We start from the raw sequence: 21,173 nt of genomic DNA, 5'->3' as shown, positions 1-21,173 counted from the left end.
TTATATAGTGCATTATCCACTCGAAGTCTTAAAGCGCTTTACAAGAGGTCCCAGCCAACAGCAACACTTAACATGCAGGACGAGACAGGACGCCTGTTAGGCGATATTACATTATTTTTTTTTTTGGGGGGGGGGGGGGAAACAAAACAAGGCTTTTAACGGCCAGGTACTCATTTTACACCTGAATGCGGCGAGAGAATTGTGTAAAGAGCCTTGTCCAAGGAAACAACTATGCGCCGAGCGAGGCTCGAAGCCAGGACCTTCCGATCCATACCACAAGACCACATAGCCGCATATATTAATTCATAGTAATGTGGTTGTCGCAGACATTGGTTTTGATAATAACAGTGGATTATTAAGTTCTCTTGTTCTAATTCCACAGCTTCCTGATTTTTTATATTAAAATAAAGGTTCTATATACAGCAATATCCACAAAACGTTTTCAAAGCGATTTACAAGGGCTCTTTAGCACACAGCAACACTTAACATGGCGCCTGTTAGGCGATGTTACAATTTTTTCGACATAAAAAACGCTGTAAACGACAGGGACTCATTTTACTTGATTGTACATCTGCATCTGTCTTCACGAAAACGCTGATAATAATAATATGCAATATGAGGTTAGAATAACCTGGCTCAAAATCGTAAAGACAATTAAATTTCTATGTTATCCTGTTTCTATTTATAAAACTACTCGTAGTTTTGTTCTCTTTTGTTTTGATTTGATTAAAGAAGAAATCCAATTTTGACCCAGACTAATCATGGATAATGTTATCGTGTATTCACACGTTTGTTTACATTCATGTCGGAACTTATTGGCCTTTAAGAAATTGATGCTCTTGATCTCATTGAACACACATCTCTCTCTCTCTCTCTCTCTCTCTCTCTCTCTCTCTCTCTCTCTCTCTCTCTCTCACACACACATACACATACACACATGATTTTGCAAAGAAAACAGCATCAGCATCTCTCTTCATGAAAACGCTGATATGCAATACGAGGTTAGAATAACCAGGCTCAAAATCTAAAAGACAATAAAATTTTTATGTTATCCTGTATTTTTGTTTTGTTTTGTCTTTTAAAAAAACCCAACCCTGTTTTGTTTTGTTTTGTTTCAATAAGATATATTTGACCCAGACTAATCACCAAGTAGGTTATCGTGTTTTCATCCGTTTGTTTACATTCGTGTCAGCACATAATGGTCAAAGGTAACACCCTATAAACGGCGAACAAGGGAGCTATGTTCCGATTGGATAGAGGGGTTTGTATAACGGGAGTGATTGGCAGACATAATTAATAACTCAAATATCACATCAATATGGCCATTGAGTGGAGAAGAAAAAGGGCTGCCAGACGATAAGAGTTCCTCGTGGCAAACTTCGACCTCAAAAGTGGCCAAATAGAACACCTTACGTGTCCGAACAGTACAAACACTCAGACCTCCTTGAAAAATTTATTATCGGTTTTGGTGAACCAAAAATAATCGACCAAAACTTTAAAAAATCTTGTTTAAAAGATTTTTTTGGAAAGATTAAAAAAAAAAAATAATAGAAACACGATTGTTTGTATGGGAAATTTTGGCGTGGCACGTGACCATCAGGTAGCACTGAGAAGACTTCGGTTCTATTGGACTCTGCCATAACATATTACTTTTAATTTTTTTCTTCCAAAAACGTTTGTCTCAAATGTCGTTCGATTAAAATAAATCCGTTGATGTTAAAAAGTCTTAAACCTGAAACTTCTTTGAAGTTTTGGTGTTACAAATTTTATTCTCCAAACCGTGGGAGGAGAGTTGAGCCATCTTCATATATTTATTTGAAATAAAAGTTTTGTGGCGAATATTTCTTTTTTAACAAATGTATTTTGTCTGTGCTTGATGCCCGGTAAGGCAGGGCCCTATTTTGGTTATCGTGATTATCTAGCACAGTCTCGCAGACTGCCTGTGTTTTTCTTTCATTTCCTCCAAAACAAGAGAGTGCAGTGCCCCATTCATCCCAAGTGGAAAGCGACATCTCAATAATATTGGGCCAGAGGGTCAATGCAGCCAATACGTATTCTGTCAAAACATCCCCCTTTTTTTCAATTTGGCCAGAAAACTTTTATTTCAAATAACTTCAGATTAAAAAGATCCTAAACATCGAAAGAGGAAAGCGACATTGGCCTGGGGGTAAATGCAGCCAATACGTATTCCGCCAAAATATTATTTTTTAAATTTTTTTTTTTCAATTTGGCTAGAAAAGTATTTTTCTCAGCTAGCATTAGATTGAAAATATCCTAAACTTTTCAAAAAGGCTCACGTCGTAAAACTTCTTTAGATCAATACATCACTTCTTTCAAATGTCAGGATTCAACAATTTTTTTGTGTGGACAAGTTAAGAGTCATTATAATTTGTCGATATTTGGAAAAAAAACAAACCTTTTCTGACAAGAATAAAATCATGCGTTTGTTGGTGTATATGAACATGTTTGTTATTTTTGTATTATACGAGTTAAATTGAAAATCTGCAAAAGAGCAAAGGCTAAACCTAAATACCAACTAGACATTCTCCGGGAGGAACAGAAGATACAAGAAAAATTTGAACTATCAGTAAGAAACAAGTTTGAAGTGCTTGGAGAACTAACAGATATAGAAGAGAAATATGAGCAGTTTAAAGACAGTGTTGCTGCATCATTAGAAGAAAATGTTCCAACCACACTTAAGTTGCAGAAGAAGAAATGGATTACTCCAGAGATATTAGAACTAATGAATGAGAGAAGAAAGGCCAAAAATCAGGAAGAAAAATACAAGACTCTGAACAGGCAGATAAAAAGAAAATGCAACGAAGCTAAAGAAGACTGGATAAATGAACAATATCACTATATAATGTCCTGCAAAGAAAAAAATGGCAAATTCTTCCATCAGAAAATCAAAGAAGTGACAAACAAAACTAAATCAGGTGCTAAAAGTGGATGCATCAAAGACAAGCGTGGAAACACCATCATGGACAAAGACTGCATTCTAAACAGATGGTCAGAATATATTGAAGAACTTTTTTTTGATAATCGAGGAGAAATGCCTATGATAAAAGAACTGGAAGGACCTTCTATAATGAAAGATGAAGTTAGGAACGTCATGAAAAGCATGAAAAATGGAAAAGCTGCAGGACCTGATGCCATAACAATTGAAGCCTTGACTGGCCTGGGTGAATGGGGGATTGAATTCATCACAAACCTTCTAAATCAAGTGTATGACACAGGAAAAATGCCAACTGATATGAAACGATCCATTTTTATAGCACTACCAAAAAAGCCAGGGCAGTTGATTGTGAACAACACAGAACTATTAGCCTAATGAGCCACCTCACAAAAATTCTTTTGAAGATAATTTTACTAAGAATAAGAAATAAAATACGACCTGAAATTGGGGAGATGCAATTTGGTTTTGTTGAGGACAAGGGTACCAGAAATGGAATATTCACATTATCAATGCTGATGGAAAGATGTATTGAAGTAAATAAAGATCTGTATATGTGTTTCATCGACTATTCAAAAGCCTTTGATAAAGTACAACACGAAAAACTATTCAAAATTCTATCATCCTTGGACATTGATGGTAAAGATTTAAGAATATTACGGAATTTGTACTGGGAACAAGAAGCAGCAATGCGTGTTGACAACGAACTAAGCAGTTTTACACCTATTAGAAGAGGAGTTAGGCAGGGGTGTGTTTTGTCTCCAGATTTATTCAACCTCTATAGTGAAATGATATTAAGAGATATCGAACATAAGAAGGGGGTGTGTATTGGAGGAAAGAATGTAACAAATCTGAGGTATGCAGATGATACGGTTCTACTGGCAGAATCTGAACATGAACTACAAGAATTACTGGATGTTGTAGTCAGGAGTAGTGAAAATATGGGACTGGAACGAATATATCTAAAACAGAATGTATGACGGTATCTAAAAATAATAACCCACCAGCCTGTGTAATAACAAGCAGAGGACAAACAATACAACAAGTTGAATGTTTCAAATATTTAGGCTTCAATGTAACATCCAATGGAAAATCAGATTGTGAAATAAAGAAAAGAATAGGTATGGCGAAGAATGCATTCAACCAGCTGCATACAATTATGAAAAACAGGAATATTAGCATGAAAACAAAAATCAAAGTCCTGGATTGCTATGTACTGTCTGTGCTGCTATATGGTTGTGAGAGCTGGACCATAAACAAGACCATGGTTAAAAGACTGGAGGCAGTGGAAATGTGGTTTTACAGAAGAATGATGAGGGTGTCATGGATGGAAAGGAAAAGAAATGAAGAAATTTTAGAAATGGCAAACAGAAAAAGATCACTGATAACAAAAATCATCAAACGCCAAATGGAATTTTTAGGACACATTATCCGCCACCCTGGTTTGGAAATACTCGCCTTGACTGGAAAGATGAATGGAAAAAGAATAAGAGGAAGACAAAGAATAACGTATTTGAAAGGGATAAGAATTTGGACAGATGAAGCTGAGAAAGGTGGCGCTGCTTTAATAGAATTGGCAAGAGATAGATCAGCTTGGCGGAAGATGGCCTCCGACGTCTGCTTCAGATATGGAACTACATGAGATGAGGACAAGTGGTGGTGAAGCAGTGACAAGATATTGATTATTGTTATCATTGATATGTTTGGTTTATTTAAGGCAACGAACCTCACTCAGGAGACCGATATTTTGTTCAACTATTTTACATTCTTTTATAAAAATGGCATATAATGACTATGATGACGACGACAACGACGATGATGATGATGATGATGATGATGGCCGTGATAATCATAATGATGATGGTAGTGATGGCATTAGGTAGTTGCTGATACTTGAATCCGTGGAGCTGATTTCACCCAACTTGCACTTGCAGTCGAAAAACAATTAGAAAGGGCAAAGTAAAGCGCTTAGAGCACGTTTAGTGATTATTGTAAAGGCTCAGGTTTAAGGTTTAAAGGTTTAAGAAAGGTCAATTTCATTCACTCTACTGTTTGTAAACAGTCAACTGTATTTGTCCAAGTGGGCTGGGGGGTGGGGGGGGGGGGGTGGAGGTGGGCTATCACAAACTCTGTATTTTGATAGGTCAAAAATCTACGGGTTAACGGTAAGTGCTATAAACTTAATTTTTAACAATCAAACTCATCACAACAAAAAACCGTTTTGAGGCAGTAGGTGACATCCATCACGCTTTTTAAAAATGAATTTCAATATATCCACTTATACCTCTTATCCCCCGATTGATTTATAACTAGAATTTAATCTATCAGAATAACCTGCAGATGAAGATTTAATGAAAACCAGCGAACATCCACAGCAGCCAGGCACTTGTTGCTGAACAGGTGTTCGCCATTTCAAGAGAGTGACTATTCTTGATCCTTGAAAATATTGAAATAAATTCGCCAATACAGAAGCAAATTATATATTTCTGTGTGTCTAAAAAAAGCCCACTTTTGAAGAAGGTGAAAAAAGTTAAAATGTGACCCAACGTCGCAAAGCGGTATTATGTCGGGACGAACCTAGACCTGGAAATTGAAATTGTAGCCACAAAAAAATGAAACGAGGTCAAAGTATATCCGTTATGGTGGAGAAATAATACAATTTGTTACATTGCAAAATAACTCAAAAGTTCATATTCCTTATCCTTTTGGTTATAAAATCACTTTTAAGGGCCCAATTCACGACCCGTTCCGAACCGTAGGTTACAAATTTGTAGATTTTACACAAAAGTAATCCTCTATGTTTTAATAATAATAATATTAATGTTAATAATAATAATAATAACAATAATAATAATAATAATAATAATAATAATAATAATAATAATAATAATAATAATAATAATAATAATAATAATAATAATAATAATAATAATAATAATAAAATAATAATAATAATAATAAATAATAATAATAATAATAATAATAATAATAATAATAATAATAATGCTGAAAACTTATATGGAGCTATAACTCCGAGACACCAGACTTTTTATGCTGGCAGGAGGATGTCAAGAGTATCTGCTGAAATCAGCAATTATTCAATATGACGCGATTGTCACCAAAACATGACATTTTTCGTTGAAACCACCCCCCCCCCCCATTGCCTTGACAGAAAACTACCACAAGTCTGACTTTTAACACATTATTTGTCAACAAAATAACAAATCTATTATCTAGTAGAGTTAAAGTAATACGTTTATTATAGGCTGGAATTTCTAGCAATTTATCTCAGATACAAATAGGTCGCTACTATTACACCATTAGGGTGTCAACACTTGATGGGGTTGTGTGGTTCAACTTATCAACCTATCATCCACCAACCCGATACCGATATGAAATTATATAATTTGTAAGTCTATGAAACAAAACGATTAGATCGTTTTCCGTCGCGTTGATTGTAGTCAGGAACAAAATATTAATAGACTGTTCCCTATGGGGAAGGTCTGTTTATCAATTTATGTTATGTTTTCACTGTTGTCTGTCGGATGAAACTTCTCAAAATTCACAGATTTCTTAAAGAGTATATAATTTCTCAGAATATCACAATGGACAGACCAAAATCCAAATAAAAAGGTACTAAAGATTCGTCAAAAGGAGAAAAAATTAATCATTCCTCATTCAAAAGTTAATACGCACTAAAATTCATATCTTCCTAATATCATCTGCATATGAATACACTAATCAATACAGCCAGAAAAATAGAAGAGTTTTGTAAGCTTATTGAGATGAAATAGGCCAACCAACACCTCATTTCTCGTCATGTTTTTGTTGTCTTTGTTTTGTTTTTTGTTGTTGTATTTTTTGTAGAATTTGTTTTTTTTAAATTTTGTTTATTTAAAAAGACATAAACACACCATCGTCACCAACATCCCAAAGGTGCAAGTTAAAGGATTGATTTGAATTTAATTTAATTCTTCGCCATACACACGATTTAGATAGCTTCTCAATGTTGATACGACCATTGAATTTGATCATCATTTCATCAAAAAAGGATTGTTATTATTTTTTAATATTTTTTTTATTATGTCGGAGTGCCTACAAGAATAAGCTTTTGCAACAGGAGCTGATTGACAACCTCGTAATCTGTAAAATAAAAAAAAAGTGTTCACAGATCTGCCAGATTGAAAATATATCTGAACATGGTTGAGGACAGTAGTTGTCTAAACATAGTTTCCCGGCTTTGAATGCAGACTTTGTTTTGTCGGGTAGCTCAGAGAGTGGTGCTTTCATGAAAAACAAACGTGGGTGTTGAGTGAGATATGGTTTTTTTTCTCCTTGAGGACCTTGAAGACTTTCACTTATATTATCTATTTTAAAGAATGTTGTCATAGCTTTATTTCATGTTGTTTCCATCTCTTGTCTAAGTATGTATCAAAAAAAAGCCCTGCCTGATTTCTAGACTTGTGAGAGATCATGTTTTATCATCTGTTTTTCTTTAGACTCGTTCATACGGGGAAATATTGAGAAAGAGGTCTGGTTGGGGATACGTGATGATAAAAATAAGCAGAGACAGACAATGGACTGGATATGTCTCAGATCTCTGGACACGTACGGGAGAGACAACGGAAACAAACAACGGATTTCTGAGACGATCTGAGATGAAGAATTGGAGAGCCATGATTGCCAATGTCTGTCTAAGATTCGGCAACACGATGAAGATGATGATAATGATGATGATGATGATAATAATGATGATGATGGTGATGATGATGATGTTGTTGATGATGATGATACTTAAGATGTTGATTTTGTTGTAATATTGGAGATGATTGTGGTATATTCTTTGATACTGAAGATATCCTTCTGTTAATATGACATATATGTTGGAAGAAATTTTGATTTTTTAAAAAACCACGGTCTAAAAGGGTTAACATTCTTTTTTGAAGGGCTTAATAAGATTCTGATATTATGTTCGGATGAAAAGAAAACAAAGGGCGCTTTCAATTTTCATAGAAGTGATATTTCCTTTTCATTTTTTTTCTATCTTTTTGGTGTGTTTGTCCACTCAACTTCTTGAAAGGCGAAATCATTTCGACATCTTAACATCGCCAGCTTCTTTATGCAAAGATAATATAGTTTTGTATTGATGTCAATATAGCAAACTCGGCATGGTCTCCCAACAGCACTGTACTATGATAAAACACATTTTAAAACGTTGGCCAGAAAATACATATCGACCTCTTTAAATGACCCTCACTTTGTCAACATTTGCCAAACCTGGGACACAAAGAGTCTTCGATGAAGTCCCAGGTTTGAGATTTTTTGACAAGGTGAAGGTGATTTAAATCGATCGATATTTTGAAGGACGAAATTTCTGGCCAAAATTTTTAAGAGGTATTTATTTTTACAGTACGGCAGAATGATCGTATAGTGGTATCCTAAAATTGTATACATTTCATCGCTTTGAAAAATTCTAATAACACTTCCGTACACTAACTAAAAACTTTTTTTTTCCATTTCGGCCAGAAAACTACCACATCAGATACTAATTGATTAATACGGCCCGAAGGTCAAGTCTTAAACTCCCAAAAAGGATACTGGATAGATGCTGATATTCTATTTCAAAGTCAACTATTGTTTCAGACATTTTGACAGGTCGGGCGTAATTTTAATCGACCAATATTTAAATTAAAAATTTGCTGGTGTTTTGACAGTACGTACGACGAAACCGGACCTTATTGGAGAGTGCGGCCTCGGGTACTTGAACGGTAAAATGGAATTTAATATGAACGGTTTACATTTAGTCTCAACTTGTTGGTTCTTTTATTCTCATCATTCGAGGACATGTTCAAGCCCAAAGAGCAAACAAGTATCTTGACGTTGAGTGTTTTTAAAAACAGGTTTTTAATGATATGTGATCTTTGAAAAGTTTAAAACAGAAATGAATACTTATAGGTTGAAAAAAAAATTCAAGGTACTTAGCCGGAAGCTCAAAACATTTCGCGTTAAGTATTTTGAACCTGTTTATATTATTAAAATTGAAATGCTACCGGAAAATTATCCGCTGCAAAGGAACTATTAAAAATGTGAAAGAGTCCCTGGGCATTAGGGAGCCATATCTCATCAAGATGATACAGACACTAAAACTTGCCTTTTTTTTGGACATACCAAGAGACATGACACCCTTGAAAAAGTTTTTGTAGAGGGTATTGTGGAGTGTAAAAGAGGGAGAGGGAGACCAAGAAGAAGATGGTCACAAATCCTCAGCGAATGGATGAATAAACCAGTGACTGAATGTGGATGAATGTCGCAGGACAGATGCTTATTTCGGATGGCTGTTAGTTTCTTTCTGCTATGTCTAGCACTGTTTCAATAACATCTTTTCAGATTTTGGTCATAAATTTGTCTAATATTCAAAGAAGAAAAAAAGACTTTCAGAATGCGGTCTAGTGGTATAACTCTCGCCTTCGTATCGGAAGGTCCAGGTTTCAAGACCCGCTCTGAGTGGCACATAGTTGAGTCCTTGGAAAAGGCTCTTTACTCAAATTTTCCCTTCCGTACGCGAGTGTAAAACGAGTACTTGGCCGTTTACAGGGTTGTCCCTGTCGGGGTAAAATGAAAATATAGCATAACAGGCATCATATCTCGTCCTACATGTTAATTAAGTGTTGCTGTTTGCTAGGGACCTCTTGCCAAAGCGCTTTGAGCACATTTAGTGGATATTGCTCTATATAAATGCTCAAACTTAGTTAAGTCAAGTGAAATAAAACAATGGATCAACAAGTCGCTTTATAAAGGACAAAATGTTGCAAGGCATCTGGACCGACGTAGGAACACGCCTCAACGTAAGAGAATCCATATGTTCATATAAAAATCACATTTAATACAAAGCGTAACATACATAATAGAGTATGATTTTACAAAACAGAGCATTCATACTAATAATATGAAACAAACACACAAAACATTGAGTATGGTATGAAATTCATATGCACTGCTTTTTTTTTTCCTCGCTATTGTTGATATTTTTTTCTTCACTTTTTGTTTTGAAAATGTTTCCAACCTTACTCGACATTGGGACTTAATATGTAACCCGTCAAATCAGTCAGGTATCAATTTGGGATGCACCAGATACCGAATAGTAAATTAAAATTTTAAAAGATTAGAGATATGACTTTTCACTCTTTAGTTCCTTACGAATAAATATTCTTTCTTTACGATAATAATAATAATAATAATAATAATAATAATAATAATAATAATAAAAAAATAAAAATAATATTAATAATAATAACAATAATAATAATAATAATAATAATAATAATAATAATAATAATAATAATAATAATAATAATAATAATAATAATAATAATAATAATAATAATAATAATAATAATAATAATAATAATAATAATGATAATAATAATGATAACAAATCTAATATTTCTAATTACATTTTCAATTTTTTTACCAGCATAATACTGTTTTGATGCAATGGGTCGCATAATATATTTCATTTTTGTATGAGAATATAACACGAAACATGTCAAAGTCATAACGACCTTGTTGTGATAACAATAACAACAATAACGGGGAGGGGAATAACCCATGTCCTTCATGTCGTGTAAACATGTAAGAAACGCCATGGATTAAATTAATATCAACATGTATCGTCATCATACAGCTGTATTATTATTATTTTAACAACGAAATCAAATAGTAAAATGTGTACAAAAAAGGCTTACATTTTGTAAATATAAAAAAATATACACACAAAACAAAGCAAAACTAAACAACACACCCCCTCCAAAAAATAAATAAATAAATAAAAATAAAACAATAAATCAAAACAAAAGAAGAACAAAGAACTAAAGAAAAATAAATTAGAACTAAAACAACAACAAACGGAAAAACACCACAAAACAAAAACAAGAACAAGAAACAACGAAAACATAAACAAAACAAAGCAAGAACCATGAAACGTTTTCCTTAGGAAGCCATTGCTAGCTAATGTTGGTGCGAGGCGGAACAAATGGAATAAGTTTTAACCCTCTGTAAAACATAAAATCTGAATTTGAGTCTCATACACACAAAAGCACCCCAAGCACCCGGACAAAATTCCGTTTTGAGGCAATGGATCACATTTTTGCACATGTCTTAACTCAACTAGGGTGTATCGCAATATAATATATTTAAATTAGAGATATGGTTCCATAAGGGATTAAATAAATGAACGTTTCATAAAGCAAACTGGGCAAGGTGAAATCATGAAAATGCGCGATAGAAATTTGATAAAGAAAAATGAATTAAAAAAACAACAAGACATATTACTTAACCTTTTCCTTACCAAATATAGGAAAAACGCTACATTCTTTATGATACAACTAACAGTTTTCTTATTCACAATTTTTTTGTACATCTTAAAATTTAAAGAAAATGAATAGTGTGTTGTAGAGAATGTTTTGCTAAAGAAATTATGTTTGGCAAGAACTTACTGCTATTGTGTTTGAGTGATAAAAAAGATATTTTTATGTTAGTTGGTGTGACGTTTTGGAGAAAATCCTGAAAATGGCTGGTAAGGAGAGAGTTAACACAGGAGTTTCGGGATCAAATCCGTTCCTCAGCCAAAAGCCGAAAGTAAGAATAACTAATGGGAAGAGATGGCCGTGTAGATATAATATAATATATTACCTCCTGTGAGATTCGGGTTCCAGACTCCGCTGTCTCTGGATTTTTTGTTTTTATTTCTCCCCTTCTACTAGAAACATAAACCTTACAACCTACTCATTTACGCGTCGCACTGCGACTGACGTCTGGGTTATCTCGATCCTCTCTCGAGATGGACCCTAAAGGAGAAGAAAATTCCCGGTGATGAATAAAGAGAATATTATTTTATTTTGTTTACATTTTATTTATAACGCCTGATTCCCATGACTCTACTTTTAACCAGTTAACTGCCGTGCTCTGGCAAACTTGAAATTTAAACATTTGGCCAGAAAACTCGTCCTTCAAATATCGATCGATATAAATGATCTTAATCTTGGCAAAAACGCTCAAACCTAGGATTTCGCGAAGTCCCAGGTATGAGAGTATTTCCCAAGATGAGAGCCACTTTAATCGATCGATATTTGAAGGACGATTTTTCTGGCCAAATTTTTAAATTCGATTTTATTTTCCAGAGTATGGCAGTTAACTGGTTAAAGACCCCTTTCTTTTTGCTGGATGGGTGAGATGATATCACACGTAAATGTTACGAAGGGTCAAACAAGAAAAATATCACTATGGATGCTCTGAGTTTGTATCATCCCAGATTTCTGGGAACTGTTATCAAATGTGAGACATTGTTCTTATCATAACCATGCTTGTAGCATCTGAGAAAGACAAACAAATAAAATGTCAAAGTTTGGGAATAAAGAAAATTGTGTAACCTTCCGAGATGATTCCTTAATGCATGTCTTGAAAATGTGACAATTAAAAAAAAAAAAAAACGTATCTAAAGGGAACAATAAACAAAAGTTCTAATGAACGCTAGGATTGACGAATTGTCTCAATCTCTTCGTCCTTCTTTGTCTTTACGGGAATACTATTTTCTTTGACTTATTGTTCATTAAATAACAATGTGAAATTGAATGTAAGCTTCAATTTAATATACGAAAACAGATAAAATGGACGTTTCGGGTTTCCCCCTTTATCAACAAAACACGATGAATGAAACACTACAGCAACATTTACGTTACCCTTCTTATTCATTGAACCTTCCCAAATTTAAAAAAGAAGAGTTTTATAAAACAAAATATCCCCTTAATTAATCCAAAGGGTTTACATGCGAACAGCAAAGTTTGACAAGAAAATATTTTTTTTTTTAGGTCAATTTCCACTAAAAGTGCCCAAGGCGCTTCACAAGGGTTCCCAAGTTAACAGCGAAGTTTAACATGTAAGACGAAACATAACGTCTGCGAGGCAGTATTACCATTTCTTTTCGATAAAGGCAACGCTGTAAAAAAAATCCCATTATTCACCCCATAGAGGAAATTTGTTTCTCGGGTCCATTCCAAGGGAAGACTGGAATACCCAGGCGTCAGCCGCAGTGCAGCGCCGCAAATTGAGCTAGGGCGAGGTGACTTGCTCAAGACCGCACAGCGCAGCGGCGGATGAACGAACTCGGTACCTTTCGGGTACGAAGCAAAGACCGTACCGCTGAGCCACGCTGCCCTCAACAAAGTAAATTATGCTACTGGTCAAATACTAATTCCATATTATACCTGGAGATAATACCGCTTAGAAACGATTGGTCACGTTTAGGCTATTCTCAGTGACAGTTTAATAAGTATATTTGATAAGAAAGGGGATCCTGATGCTCAGTTGGTAGAGCACTCACTTCACACGAAAGGGAACTGAGATCAAATTTGGTGAAGTCAAATTTTTTAACTGACTTCCCATCCATCCAACAGTAATAGGGCAGCCGGGTCTGTTAGACCTCGCGAAAAGTACCCTTGCTATAGACTAGCGTCCTATACAATAGATAGCAAACAATTGCTATTGGACATTTCATGCTATATAAACCGCCGGGATAAATTCCAGCTCCATGGGCCTAGTGGCTTTGAAGGACTATTATCCAAAGAGTAGCAAACAATTGCTATTGTCCGTTTCAAGCTATAGAAACCGGGATAAACTCCGGCTTCGTGGGCCTAATGGCTGTGAAGGACTACTTTTTGATATGAAAGATATGTAAGTTCTATAGTATGGCAATGACCGAGAAGGACAGTAATAATTATATCATTCAAAAGGTTTCACAGGAATGTCATGAATAATTCAATCGTCGGTTGTTAACCCTTTAACGTCGAGATTAAACTTTTTTTTTTTACATTCATAAAAATATGTCATTGTAAACATTGTCTGAATAAGATACTGCCGTACCCTGAAAAAAATAATCCAAGTATTTTTCTTAATGGCAAGAAAACTCGTCCTAAAATTACTTTCATCTTGGTAAAAAAAAACCCAAAAAACTCTTAAACCTGGGACATCACGAGTTTTCTTTTTCCAAGATCAGGGTCGATCGATATTTCAAGGACGAGTTTTCTGCCCAAAATCTTAAATACGTGCTTTTCCAGAGCACGGAGGAAAAGTCCTTACCAATCGTATATATCGTAAAAATACAATTTAACCAAATTACAACCAACCCCCCCCCCAAAAAAAAAAACAAAAACAAAAACAAAAAAAAAACCAAAACAAAAAAAAACAAAAACAACCAGACACACGAAAAAACAAACAAAAACAAAACAGGTGCTAATTTTATACCTGAGTACGGTGAGATCGAGGTTAATGTCAAAACAATCAAAATTTGGGATTTTAAGTTTGTTGAAGTTTTAAAAGTAAAATAGAGTCTCTATTATGAAAGCATTCATTTTAATTTAGATCTTAAAAATTAGGCTCTAAATTACTTTTTTTAAAGAACGAGATCCCACCCCTTCTGACGTATTACCATTTTCAGACAACTAGTCACAATTGAAGTACGAGTCGTTTTATTTTATTTTTATTTATTTATTTTACTTTTTTTTTAACCCAGGAATGGTAGACACCCAATGTTTGTCGTCACTTTGCCAGTTTAGATTTATCTCCATCTTTTAAATACGACAATAAACAGGTAAAGGGATATTGACCTTAAAACAATAATGAGTAAATATTTTTTTAAAAACAAACAAATAATAATAATGAATAACTAATTTTTTTTAATGAATAAATAATTAAATAATAAATAAATAAATAAATAAATAAATAAATAAATAAATAAATAAATAAATAAATAAATAAGTCTAAAAAAAAAAGAATTTGTTCAAAAGTTTCTTTAAACTACTGAGCTTTCTTTCTTTTTTTCTTTTTTTTCGGGGGGGGGGGGGGTATTTTTAGATCTGATAGGGTTAGAAGCAAACTTGGCTTGTAAAGAGTAAAACAGAATGTAATGATCGGTTGCTGGTGATAAGAACAAAACCACCAACCACACTGTGTACTCTATTATTATACTTAGCCAAATCAACATTTAAATAAAAAATCATATTGGCCAGAAATCTTTTGATTCTAATATCGATGAATTAAAGTTAAAATGACGCTAAAACTCGTCAAAAATCCTCAAACCTGAAAATTCTTTGAAGATCTTTGAGTTCTCAAATATAAAACATTTTAACAAGTTGACTGTCGTTTTTTATGTAATGATATTCTAAATTAAATTATTTGGCCAAATTAAAAATATATATATTATCGTGTTTTTAAGCAAGTTGGTAACTTGTGTCATTCTTCCGAGGAGGTACCATTATGTCTCGTTGTAATCCGTAAAGTGGGTGTCAGGGATTAAAGCAGATTTACCTGAAATCTTAAACGGGCTTTTAAAATGATATTATTTAACCGGAGCTGTTGACAGCTAGAGGCTCTCGTTTTCTTTTATAAAATAACGCAAAGTCCGATAGTTGAGCTCTTGTGTTGAGACATAAGATATCTCAATAATATCGCTTTGGCTTCTGTGCTTTCGACATTTTTAGGTCAAGGATTGAAAAAGGAAGGAAATACGAACACATGGGACAATACTTGAGATATAGTTAGAATTTAGTGCCTGACATACTATAAGATTACAGCTACCTTTAAAAAAATTAAAACAGAGGCAAGGTGTTCATATAATTATCACGCGGTTCTTCATTTGTGCCCCAATTCGATTTGGGACACGAGAAAGAGTTAAACTATTATTTTTCACATTGAGTACATGGCAACACTAAGCAAATAAGTGGCCAAATTTTGTCAGGCTAATGCAAACACTTTTGAGATATTAATCTTAATAATCAATACATTGAAAAAAAAAATGACACATTTAATAATCACTTCCAAATGCCAATAAATCTTCCATAATGAATGAATGAAAATGACACCACTCAGCTCATTGTTGTTGGTTTTATACCGCCAATTAGGTGATTAGATCTCACCAAATTCTCTCAATCTAACTATAAACGTCAAACTTTACACAGTTGGTATGATTGATCCGGCGGACAGAAAAAGTGAACATTTTGTCTAAATGCATACAATATATTATATGACCAAGAGAATGTCACAGGCAAGCTTGGTCTTAACTCTCTGTGAAAACCAATAGCAGCGTACCCTTTCAACTTAGCTGGCCTTTGAACTGTGACCTATGTCAAGGGGAAATTCTATATGATAATACAATACTATAATGTAGCCTCGGATTTCATTTTCCTCCAGAATTCAAGCCATGGCCTTTAACATGAGGAAAAATGTCTCCTATTCCCTTTAATGTGACAGTTCTATCATAATAACAGGCCTTGCTTCTTGAAAATTTTAAAAATTGTAATTTTTAGGAAATAAGAATTGTTGTCGCTATAGTAACTTTAAATATCAACAATTTACCCTCACAATGAATAAAACACGCTTCAATAACCTTAAAAGTTTGTAGTCCGGCATCATCTTTCATTTTCAATAAGTTTAAATGACTTAGAGATGCTCGTGAAGTTCTGAAGTTGGAGCCAAAATTTCTTAATTCGTAGTAGAATGAAGGTAGGTGATAATATCATCACGATTTATGGTTATTTGGTGACATCTAGAGCAGAGTCGGTACCGAGACTCGTCTCGTGACAAAACTTAAGCGACAATGAGCGGGATCATTGACCGGAAAGATGACAATGGTAACAGAATGTGAGTGGGGTATTTTTTAAAAATAAATCCGTCCATCACATGTGTGGATGAATAATGAATCCACGGCTTTTTATGCCAGATAGACAGTTCATCTGGCTGAGTCCAAGCACAAAATATAATCTAGCTTTACAAGATGGACATTTGAGTTTACAGATAGTATGCACTTGGCTAAGAAACTCAAAACATTGCCATCTGGAAGTACAACGGACCAATACACACAACTATGTTTAACCTTAAACGTTTATAGTCTAGTTAATACAGATTAGTGAGAATTACTCATAAACACGGATGGCAAAAAAAAAACACTAACAAATAACAGAGTGACGTCAACTTCATTATATCTATATTATGACTTATCAAATATCGTGCAGCGTGGCTCGCGATATGGGATTTATCTCATACCTGATAGGGGTCGAGTTTGAGTACCCGCCGCTCTGTGCGGTCTCGAGCAAAGACATATAATAAAGAAGAAATAATTCGTGTCACTTGTTCGATATTAAATCTATTATCCCCTAACCAAAAACAACTTGATGTTTCGTACATTGTTTATTTATCGTATTTTAATCTATACTTTTTAATTTTATCCGCTTATCTTTGATATTTTAACACCATTCGTTGATCTTGGAAAATAGTTATACCACCTGTTGAAATGCTGACACCATTATTGTGTTATCTCAATTTTCACGATACAAAATAAAAAGTTTGGTTGTTGTCCCAGGGTATGTGATAAAAGATACGTGTTTTTCCCAAAAGATGATGATTATAGTTTTATGATTATTTCCTTCAATAACAAACAAATGTATGTCTGGAGCATTCTTAAACACATAACTGATCCTAAAGATTTTTATTTTATATCAGATATCAACACGTCACGCTAGTTTAAGTTTGATTTATGGTTTATAGACGGTGATAATATTAGTGTAAAAAACATTTCGTGGTAATTGCTGTGTATTTTTCTCATGAAATAGGTGAAAATGGGCGTGCTAAAATGATAACTAATCTAAATGTTTTGAAAGATCAATAGTGTATCTTCATGTGATTAACTCTCTCCTTACCATATATTTTTAGAATTTCCCCGAAAATTCACTCCTACCCAACACAACACTAGACCTTTCTTACTCAAACAAAAAAGTAACAATGAGTTCTACAACACGGTGTTTAGTATTTATAGCTGTAATCAAAGCATTTCTTTACATTTTGTGATGTACAAGAGAAATCAGAATGAGAAAGTTGTTGGTTGGATCGTAACGAATGTGACGATTTTCCTATCGTTGGTAAGGAGAAGGTTAATATATTACGTTGTATAATCTACTCTGGTGTTGGCATTGCTTCACACGCAAAGGGACGAAGATCGATCCTGAGTGCAGCCGAGATTTTTCCCCCGACCCCCCTTGTCCACCCAGCAGTGGCTGGGTAGCTGGGTCTGTCATATGTGGCGGAAAGTACTTTACAATAGACTAGCGTCACATCCAAAAGGATGTCAAGCAAATTATTTTCACTCCGGCTCCATGGGCCTAACGCCTCTGAAGGACTACTTCCCTTTTAATGTTTTAATTTTTTTTTTTTTAGCATTGTGGTATGGCACTCAGCTTATTACCTGTAAGCCCCTAGTTTGATTGCTACTGTGGATGCACAAAATTGAGTTCTCATACCTTAGTCACCCCTCACCATAATTAGGTGAATATTAGTTAATGTAAATGTTGCTGCTCGAAGCTCGAAGAAATATTAATAACAATGTAAAATTGAATGTAAGCTTCAATTTAATATACGAAAACGTGTTAAGATGAATAATCAAAAACAATGTTTTTGCTTATTCATCTAAACAATGCCACTATCACATTATCTCATTCGTCTGTAGTGTTTCATCCATCCTGTTTTGTTGATAAAGGGGAAACCCGAAACGTCCTTTTTTCTGTTTTCGAATATTAAATTGAAGCTTACATTCAATTTCACATTGTTATCCATAATTAGGTGCAAAATTAATAAATTACAGTCGTCATACCTTGTCCTACAAACTTTTTAAAAACGACTTGGGCAGTTTTTAGAATGTATTGCAAATATCACGATTTAAACCCCTGTATTGATCCATAATGCTATGCGAACTGTGATTTTTCAATTTCTCATAATATAATGAGTATTACAATTAATGAATTTATGTTTATAGTTCTTCAAAATATCGGTTTTTAGTTTGCTTTATTCGTAGCTAAAGAATTATGTATAATTTTCTCATTCGCAAATTTGCTAATGCACCGCACCCTGTGAATTAAATCTAAGGTTTACATGAATTCTATGACCTAAATATTACTTCTATTGACATTTAATGCTATAAATGAGAACACTAATTCTTGACATAAAACCCTTACAAATTCAACGACAGAATGACGTGTTAACATGAGAGGACATGGGGATACCATATGATAGAAAACAGAATGACATTTTTGTCGTATCCTTGTATGAGTCTCCAGGAGGAAAAGTGTCAATTTCCAAAACCATTAAACATACATTAGAATTTATTTTAGTAGGAGGTAGCGAAGTCTCATAATATTAAACAAACACCCGGTTTTTATCTAGGTCAGACCTAAAGGAAATGCCTCTTCACACTGTACTGACATAACACATTATTTTTTGTTTTGTTTTTGCTTTCATTTTTATTTTTGTTTTGCTTTCTTTTTTTTTTTTTTTTTGGGGGGGGGGGGGGGGGGGGTTGTTTTGAAAGAAAAGGGGTGGTATTTAAAAATTATTTTGTTTTGTTTTGTAGTTGATTTCTTCTTTCTTTAATTTTTCCTTTTTTTTCCTTTAAAATTTTAGTCATAAACATTTAATTCCAATGTCAATCGATTGAGCTACAACGAATGTGACAAAATTCTAAAACCTGAGACTCATATCAAGCATCAGACTTCATAATATTTTTGTGACTTTTTGACAAGTTGGAGTCCTATTTTATTGATCGATCGAAAATTGAAATGAAAATTTTCTGTCCAAAATGAACATAAAAAAAATGTTACTCGTGACACGGGAAAAGTCATAGCTAGTTGGTGTTCACGAACTGTTCATTTATATGGGATTTAATAGCTGGTAGACTACAGACATACCGTTTACTATGACTAAAGAGAGAGATTAACCAGGTGAGACCCTTGAAAAAAGTAAAGCATTACTAATAACAACATCTGGTGATAGGTGGTACTATTGAGTGTCACGCCTTATAGGCGAACAGGGTGAATCCTATACAAACGGAGAGATAAGTGCTACTCATATTTCAAAGGCGCATATTTAGGATTTAATGAGGGGTAACATAATATATATAATAGATTTATCTATAAGACATACCGACAATTCAAAAGAGTTCATGATATACAACCAGCTGGAATTCATACAACAAATAAATACTAAATGATACCGACCCCTGATCCAAAATGTAAACATAAAGATAAATGTCTTGACCCATCGCTAAAAATAAAGGTTTAAAATCGAGATGTTTTTAAATGGTAAAAAAAAAAAAAGAATTTAAATCAAGAAAACTGAAATGTGTGCCATTATTTTTATGTTACTATAACAGAAGGAATATAAATTCGTAAGGAGCGTAGACGTAAAATGACAATCTCTGCGGCAATGTGGTCTTGTGGTATAACACTCGCTTTCGGATCGGTCGATCCTGAGTCGCGCTCAGCGCATAGTTGAGTCCTTGGAGAAGGTTCTTTACTCACATTATCTCACCGTACTTAGGTGTAAAATGAGTACCTAGCCGTTAACAGCGTTGTCTCTGTCGGAAAAAATTGTATTATCGCCCAACAGGCTCGTTCTACATATTAAGTGTAGCTGTTGGCCAGGGACCCCTTGTAAAGCGCTTTGAGCACGTTTAGTTGATATTGCGCTATATAAAGGCTCAAGTTTTTTTGTTGTTGTGTATTCTTTAAAATCTCTGATACTTTTGAAATTTAATGTCAAATCTCTGATCCGTTTGACACTAAATTCATCTTTCATTATCGAGTTCACTCCAACGTAATACTTGATTAAGGTGATGTGTGTGTGTGTGTGTTTTTCTGCTTTTTAAAAAAATGTGTATAAAAAAAACCCTAAACAATAAAACTCATTTAAAGAGTAGATTTAATACATTAAGAAGTTGGCGAAGGAACGAATTATGTTCTCTGATACCAGGTCGTAAGCCGGGAAAAGGCCATAGAAACATTTCCAAGAGTTATGAAAAAAAAATCTGAGATTTTGTATAGAACAATATCCACTAAACGCTGTACAAGGGATCCCTGGCCAACAGCAACATTTTAAATTTATGACGGGACATGACGCCGTTTAGGCGATATTACATTTTTTTCGGACAGAGGTACTCATGTAACCACGAACTTGTATAGTCTGGTTAAAACAGTTTAGTGAGAATTACTCATAAACATGGATGATAAAAAAACAATAACAAAGACCTGAGTGACGTCAACTTCATTTTATCTATAGTACTTACGATTGGAGCAAGAAGATCCTTCATCATTCATAGTCCAACCATTACAACACTTGTATTTGG

The 21,173-nt window shown here is 34.1% G+C and overlaps 1 protein-coding gene across 7 annotated transcripts in view; it reads right to left on the bottom strand.

Annotated features, from left to right (window-relative positions):
- LOC144970419 (uncharacterized) overlaps positions 1 to 21,173 on the bottom strand; it is a 310,164-nt gene that overhangs the window by 161,837 nt on the left and 127,154 nt on the right. For all 7 annotated transcript variants that reach the window (XM_078910048.1, XM_078910046.1, XM_078910042.1 and 4 more), the window contains exon 4: positions 21,114 to 21,173. This exon is cut by the window's right edge and continues 50 nt beyond it. In XM_078910048.1, the coding sequence (XP_078766174.1) occupies positions 21,114 to 21,173 (60 nt within the window). The remainder of the gene's footprint in view (positions 1 to 21,113) is intronic.

The sequence above is a fragment of the Berghia stephanieae genome, chromosome 4 (assembly GCF_034508935.2).
Source record: "Berghia stephanieae isolate SIO BIC M18660-M18661 chromosome 4, UCSD_Bste_1.3, whole genome shotgun sequence".
In the NCBI taxonomy this organism is placed as follows: domain Eukaryota; kingdom Metazoa; phylum Mollusca; class Gastropoda; order Nudibranchia; family Aeolidiidae; genus Berghia; species Berghia stephanieae.
This window is presented reverse-complemented; position numbering and strand designations above follow the sequence as displayed.